This window comes from Pundamilia nyererei, unplaced genomic scaffold, assembly GCF_000239375.1.
Source record: "Pundamilia nyererei isolate P.nyererei 1_Seehausen unplaced genomic scaffold, PunNye1.0 scaffold00031, whole genome shotgun sequence".
NCBI classification, from domain to species: domain Eukaryota; kingdom Metazoa; phylum Chordata; class Actinopteri; order Cichliformes; family Cichlidae; genus Pundamilia; species Pundamilia nyererei.
In genome coordinates this window covers 1786402-1794268 of record NW_005187432.1, presented here as the reverse complement: position 1 = coordinate 1794268, position 7867 = coordinate 1786402, and the positions used below count along the sequence as shown (strand labels likewise).

Here is a 7867-nt window from a genome sequence, read left to right as displayed (position 1 = left end):
TACTGAGATATGTTTAATGTGAGGTGAATTTTATTAAGAAATAGAATAAATATAAGAAACTCCTTGAATGTTGTAGGTGTATATTTTTATTTTAGTTTCTTTTTTTTTCTTATAGAACATTTTTACTTGCCTTACATGAGAATAAATTGGTTTTATTTTGAAAAGCTGCTTTCCGGTATGAGTGGCAGTAAGTGGACGCTGTGGACTGGAATCTGGCGGCTTTTTCTAGAAAGTAAGTGGCGATACTCGTCATTCACCAAACCGGGGTCCTTTGCACATCATCCAGGTGAGAGGCGAAAAAAGACCAGTCACTGTGTTTGATGTCGTTTATAGCCATGACGTCATCGCACAAAACTGACAGCCAATGGGAAGCAATGGAAACTCTGAAACCCCCCATGCTTATCTGGAGGAAAATGTTGTATGTATATCAGATGACAAGGGCCAGGTAATAAATATCTTATATGTCAGTATCTTAACTATCCTATAACATTTGGCGTTTTCTTTCATCTTAACAAACCAGGAATGCGGGTAAAAATGTAAATAAAGACAATAAACACGTGGTACAATAAAATCACAAAACTATATTTAACCAAACTCTGAAATACTCCAACTCCCAAAGTCACAGAAAATCCGTATTCAAGCAATTCATCGTTATCCTCAAGTTGTTTTCCTCCCTTTTACATGTAGTTTAGGCTTTTTTTCTTCTTTTTTTTATCTGATGGATTACACCATCAGTCACTGGAGAAGAGCCACTGAAACCAAAGTCTGCCAGACTGCTTCCAGCCCCCCGTGGATTGGTATGTGTGTCTTCCTCTAGTACTTAGCTCTTCCTGGACTGCAGAGCTCTCAGATATTGTGTCTGGAATCTGCTGGAGCCACTCTCCCAGTTTGGGGGTTACAGGTCCTGTAATACTCCTATAACCACTGGGACCACCCTGGACTCCTCCTTTCCTATCTGCTCCAGTTATTCAGTGCATTTGGTCTCCTCCTTTTAACTGGCACATCTATCACAACCGTAGTCTTCTGCTCTCTGTCATGACTCTGTAAATGTGTAATTTTTACAATAATTTACTGGCAGCTGGATGACAGAATGTGTTGGATGGATGTGTTGTTGGTTGGACAGCAGTTGCTGACCTGTCTTCCACTGGGACTTGGAGACATTTCTGTGTACTATCCAAACCCAGTGCTTCTCTGTGTGCCAGCATGCATCTTACATGCTGCTACTAAGTGCAGGACTGTCTCAGTGGGACCTTTGCATTGCTTGCATCTTGGGTCCTATCGAGTGTGGCAGACGATTGCTTTTAGGCATCTGGTGCTTTGAGGCTCGCTGTTGTGATCAGAGCCTCTGTGCTGTGCTCGAGGTCAGCTTTTTCTAGCCACTGGTTGGAATTCTTGATGTCAGCAGTTTCCTTTATCTGCAAGATGTGTCTCCTTTAAAAAAAAATAAAAATACATTTTGTATAAATAGCACGCAGAAGATCACAGGTTCGAGGCCACTGTGTCTATTCCAGATGAAGGTGGCCTCTCCTGCAGCCACAGCGCCCCCTGGTGTTCCTTAGAGGAAGTGAGTTTTACAAAAACCGCTGATAGAAGCTCTCTCTCTGCCAGTGAGTCAGCGCCTCTGCAGAGCTGCAGGTCAATCATCTCTGGTGATAATGAATGAATGTTTTAAAATCTCCTTTAAAAGGTCCTGCAACGAATAAAAGGTTTTAAAGGTTTTTTCTGTTTGCATCTGGAAATTTTTACTGCTTTTCTGCATGAACCATGGATCAGTTTCGTGGATTATTTAGTAAACTGGACCAAAATGAGGATGGATTCGTTTCTGTGGCGGAGCTACAAGACGAAATGAGGAAGCATGGTATTATTTCAGCGGATGGGAAGGTCCAGGTAACAAATATTCTTAATAGCATCTATATGCATCGGTATTATTATTATTATTTTTTTAAACCTGCTATTGAGAGAGCTGTTTTTGTTTCTTGTAGAGTATCGTCGAGTCTTATGACAGAGACAAAGATGGCCTGCTGGATTATCAAGAGTTCCTCAGCTACATGATGGACAGAGAGAGGAAGTGGAAAATTCACTTTCATGACCTTGATAAGAATAATTGTGGTGAGTTGAAAGTCTTACCGCCTTATAAGTGATACATTTCTGGAGGAAAAAAAATGAATGATACAAAATGAAGTATGTGAGGACTTCAATCAGTTTTTAAGATCTGCGCCTCCTGCTTTTTTGTCCTTTAAAGAACATAATGAACATAACTCTGCAGAAAGTGTGTTCTAACATGACTTTTTCTTGATAAACTGAATATATTTTTTATTTTGTTGACGGTGAAATGTGTTTTCAAGGTCAGAAACGACTGGCTGGCAGGCAAACGAAAGATCTGTTTATGGTACACAGACCTGCAGCATTTCAGGGACCATAGCACATCATATAGAAACTTCGCTTATGAGGAAGAGCAGTATCTGTTTGTAATTTTGTGCATTTCTTCTTTGATCAGGATTCATTGGCCAGGAGGACATCATATGTTTGTTTAAGGAGTTAGGAGTGGTCATTTCAAAGCCGAATGCAAAAAAAATTATACAAATGTAAGATTTTTTTGCCCACTACCTCATAGATTCATTGTTGTTTTTGAGTATATATGCATTTACATTTGGCATATAGGTTTAAAATAATTAGCATAATTAGCATTAAATAAAATATATTTAAGGCATAATCGTGATTATTTTGGGTTGCCAGATTAAACGAATGGTTAAAAGGATCCCTCAGTATGGACTCACTACCTGGCTAACCTGAACTTGTTGTATCTTTGAATTGTAAATGATTATTACTCAGCTTGCTGTTTTGAAAATGGACAAATGATGTGATGTTAATACGGGATGTGAAAGCTTTATTTCCTGAAACTTGACAAGTGTCGTTGTCTTTGGCAACATCAGGATGGATAAGGACAACTCGATGACAGTGGATTGGGATGAATTCTTGCACCACATCATCCTCAACCCTGTGGATAACATTGGGGAGCTAGTGTCCTCATGGAAACACAGTTTGGTATGATCATTCCCATTATGCTTTACATTTACACAGCGATTAAAATGTCTCCTCAAAAGGTGATCAGTTAAGTCCTCCTGTTTGTACTCCTGCAGGTGTTTGATGTCGGGGAGAGCCGCGGGATCCCCATTGAGTTCCCTGAAGAAGCGTCAGGCTTCAGTGCTTGGAGGACATTTGTTATGTCAGCAGGACTGGCGGATGCTGTGTCCCGGACCATGACGGCACCCATAGACCGCCTTAAAACACAACTTCAGGTCAGCTCCACTATCACAAGGCACTGCAGACAAAAGGAAAAGGAAAATGTTTCAGAAACATCACACAAATTATGTAATAATTATTCAAGCTCAGAGGTTTTACAGAGTTTCTGACTACATTACTCAGCGTAACTATTATGTGGCCCTGGAAGACTCGCAAATTCTGTCAGGAAGAATTAGATAAACTATCCAAGCCCAGGTGCACAAAGCCTGTAGAGTCAAAGCTGTTCCTGCTGCAAAGAAATGGCTCTAAGAAATACTTACTGTCATACTGTCACAGGGCTAACAAAGAGAGACAGAAAAAAACATTGAAGCTATTTAGCATTTTAAGATAATGTAAATTTTTGGGTTCCAGCTCCCCTGTGGCGCTGATATGGGTAAGCAGAAGACGATGGATGGATGTTTCGTTTCGGCTGTGAGCCCGGCCTAGTTTTACATTAGTATCTCTGGCTCTAAAGACAGTCTGTTATCAGCTTGCCTGCCTTATTTTTATGACCTGCATTCAAACCGTTGCTTTTATCTTGCTTTTAACTTTATGTACCTATATTTATCCTAAAAGTGTTGCTGTTGTGACTGTTCCACATCACTGCACACCTGCACCTCACTGAAAATGACTTCCTGTCTCCACAATAGGTGTATGGATCCAAGGCCTTCTCCCAGGGTTTTCAGGAGATGAGAGGAGGTGGTTTGCGGTCAATGTGGCAAGGCAACGCTGTCAACGTGCTGAAAGGAACGCCACAGTCGACACTTCAGTGTCTTATCTACGCCCAGGTGAGGCTGAGCATTGAGCTGTTCGTGTACAGTTTCTTTTTTTCCGATTGATTAGCACACTCAGATGTCCTCTGCTCCGTTTAGATGAAGGTCTACACCCAAAACAGGACCCAGCAGACTCTGACGGTGCAGCAGCGTTTCGGGTTGGGCTGCATCTCTGGAGCTGTGGCTCACGCTGTCTTCTACCCCTTAGAGGTCAGATCAGTGGCAGATCTGAGTACTTTACCATTTCTGTCCTGAAGTGCAGATCACTGACTGTTTTAATTGTTACTATGTCATTGTTAGACTCATTATAAAGCCTTTTTATTATCATAAACAAATGAGTCAGTCTCTACAGTATCTCCAAAGAGAAATGGTAAATGGCCTGTATTTATATAGCGCCTTACTAGTCCCTAAGGACCCCAAAGCGCTTTACATATTCAGTCATTCACCCATTCACACACACATTCACACACTGGTGATGGCAAGCTACATTGTAGCCACAGCCACCCTGGGGCGAGGCTGCCGGACACTGGCGCCACCGGGCCCTCTGACCACCACCAGTAGGCAACGGGTGAAGTGTCTTGCCCAAGGACACAACGACCGAGACTGTCCAAGCCGGGGCTCAAACCGGCAACCTTCCAATTACAAGGCGAGCTCCCAACTCTTGAGCCACGATCGCCCACGAGAGAACAACACATGTTCCAATATTAATATTAAACAATCACCATGAGGAAGTGCGTGAACAACCACACAAATACTTTAGATGCTGGGAAACAGTGATCTTCATCTGTAATCTCATGGCCGTGAATAACTGTATTCTGTATTACTTTGAGGCTGATAAATCGCCACGGCAACGTGGAGTAAACAGGTGAGGAAAATACTAAAATTGAGCTTTTGCTTCTTACATTATGAGAAACTGGAGGATACTGTGTTATTCAACTCAGTTTTTCCCCTTTATGCTATAACAACCTTAAACTAACATTCTGTACTGAGGCCAGCGTGCTCTGATATTTTTAGGGGCTCTCCTTTGTTTGCGTTCATCACACTAAAGTCTCAAATAACCCCTCCACAGTCAGCAGCCCAAATACAAGCAAGAATGTTACCACTGATGATATCAACATCATGTCAACACCATCTTATCAACAATAAATGTATTTTTTTTTATTAAAAACAAAAACAAATGAGCATCATAAAACCAAAATGCACAAACTCTTCCTCCCATCCCACACAGAGCACGTGAATAAATACAAAAAAGATGCATGGTCGACAGCAAACCCCTGTTCCTCTAACTACTAACCTTTCTCTTTGTATTTCACTACATATTTTAATCTTTCTGGTTTTCTGGTGTTTTGAGCATGAGGTCATTTTGAGTTTGATGAATTATACAGCAGGTATTCTGAATCATAAACAGTTGATAGCACAGCAAATGGGTAAAATGGTATATATTCATATCCCCTCTTATTTCAGGACATGTATCTTTTCTGAATTACTATGTGCTACATAAACTTTTTTTCCCCTGTAGAAGTCTAGTTAACAGAAATGTAAAAGCCCAAAATCCCCAAATTATTACCAACATGGCAGGTTAGGGCTCCAGTCATGCCTAGAGACCAGTCAGCAACCAGTTGCTAGGAAAAAGCATTTCTTCTGCAGCCGTTGGAGAGTGGTTAGTGGAGGCTGCTAGCCATCCATAGTGAGTAAATGTTTGCAAACAGCTACACAATGCTGCACTGAAAAACTCCTTGCAATTGTTTGTATCACAAGAAGATCCTGAATTGTCTCCAAACAGTTGCAAACTACTCTCTAAGTGGTGAAGTTTTTTAAGAAGGGAAACTGTTCCCTTTTTAATGTAAAATGTGTGCTTTTTGAGATATGTTTGTTGCAGCAATAAGGCACAGCTTTCCTTTTAATGGTGAATATTTTCTGTTTCTGGTTTGAGCTGCACTTTTTAAAGTGCCACTTAAACTCACAGAGTAAGTGGCCAGTGTCTGCAAACAAGTTGGCATGTTCCATTTGAACCTGTTAATGACCAAAGCAATCACAACGAGGGTTTTGAGCCAGCAACCAGTTGCCAGTTGGGGAATATGCATTTTACGTAGCAACCATAAGGAACCAAAAGAAAAAAACATGAGGTAGGAAACAAGCAAAAGCAAAAATTTACTGCCAGACAAGTGTTTGGAGAATAGTTATACACTGGAAACATGTGACTGGAGAATTAGGTGAGGAAAAAAGGTTGTGATCTCTGTGGCTGCGAAGCCCCACTGCTACTCAAAGCAAACCTGAAGAAAGCTGGTTTAGAGGCTGAGGAATTAAGGAGTCTTGTTTCAGACAATAGATGAACTGACAGGCTTCACCAAAGTTCAGCATAAGCTAAACTGTATGATAATGTAAAATTTGTTGAATCACTCAAAGCTGCTCTAGTAGAGTCCAAGAATTGAGACTAATAGACCCACTTTAATTTATTAGTGGGGATCTCTTTTAGCAGTCTCACTCTCCTCTTGTTTGCTCTACAGGTGCTGAAGGTGAGGCTGAACCTGCAGCAGGCTGGCACTTACCATGGCGTTGCAGTGTGTGCCCGATCCATTTATAGAAGCGAGTCTTTGTCTTCCTTTTACAGAGGATTCAAGCCCAGCATCCTCTGTATGATCCCCTATGCAGGTGTGGAGTGTGCTGTTCATCAGGTGGGCCAGAAGACAACAGAGATCAAGTGAACTTTTATTTTGAAAAGGTGCTAATTGCTTATTTTGTAATTGCAGTCAATCATGAGCTGGGCAAAAAGCGATCCCGCCTACAACAGTGACTCCAAACTGTTTTTCTTCAGCTTTGTGGCGTTCGCTTCTGGACAAATCACCAGTTACCCGCTGGCGGTGATCCGAACTCAGCAGCAAGCGCAGGGTATCGGCTCTCATTCATTCGGCACAGTTTACAGTTTCATATGAAGCTTTTATGTGGGAATGTTTTACTCATGTTTGTTTGTCTTGTTCTTCAGCTTTCAGATCAGATTCACGGCCAGCCTCGGGTGTATTACCGGGACTGATTGGGATATATGAAAGATATGGAATTAAAGGATATTATAATGGCATGGGAGCCAGCTTCGTCAGGGCGATACCGTGTGCCTTAATGAACTACACTCTGACTAGAAAATTTGAAAATGTTTTTTCCTCCTTGGAGTCTTGAGGAAATTAGAAAAAAAGCAAAAGCTGTGAGTTTTATTTTTGTTAATTATCCAAACACATGTCTGAAAAAAATGCCTGAGATGTGAAATGAGGTCAATCACGAAGTTATGGTTAACTCTGCAGGATTTGCTTTGTTATATTTTCTGTTGACCACGAGCATGGAACCATAATCTGACTGACTTTAAATATGTAATAACCAAGAGTAACAGCTGGCTACTCGACATGCTCTTTTAAAATAAGAAAATATGTTGTTGTGTTGACTGTATAATAAAATGATACTTCATAGCATGAATCAGATAGTGTTCATCTGTAACCCTAGTGTCAGTGCTGAGCCTGGATGAATGGGGGAGGTCGCACTGGGGCTGGGGTTAACAACGATCACCTCTGGTCCTGCTGGCCAAAAGCACGCTGATAGAAACTGTGCTACTGTTGGGAAAAGACAAAGGAAGAGGCGATGGGGAAGGCATGTTAGGAAGCAGCGAGAGAGGAGGATGGAGGAAAAGAGAAAGGCTAGAGAGAAAATTCAGTGATGTAGTGAAGGACCTGCTTAGGGTTGGTGTGACAGAGGAGGATGGTAGCGATGGGGATAATGAGATATCTACATTTCTATACATTTACAAAAGTGATCATTTTCAATTTAAG

The 7867-nt window shown here is 41.3% G+C and overlaps 1 protein-coding gene across 1 annotated transcript; it reads left to right on the top strand.

The window, feature by feature from the left end:
* The first annotated feature begins 1059 nt into the window (after positions 1–1059).
* Positions 1060–7507, top strand: slc25a24l (solute carrier family 25 member 24, like). The gene is made up of 10 exons (XM_005729022.1): positions 1060–1887; positions 1983–2109; positions 2498–2585; positions 2934–3045; positions 3141–3299; positions 3933–4070; positions 4155–4265; positions 6563–6730; positions 6806–6944; positions 7039–7507. The coding sequence occupies exons 1-10, from the start codon at positions 1765–1767 to the stop codon at positions 7224–7226; spliced, it is 1353 nt and encodes a 450-aa protein (XP_005729079.1). The 5' UTR covers positions 1060–1764; the 3' UTR covers positions 7227–7507.
* The last annotated feature ends 360 nt before the right edge of the window (positions 7508–7867 follow it).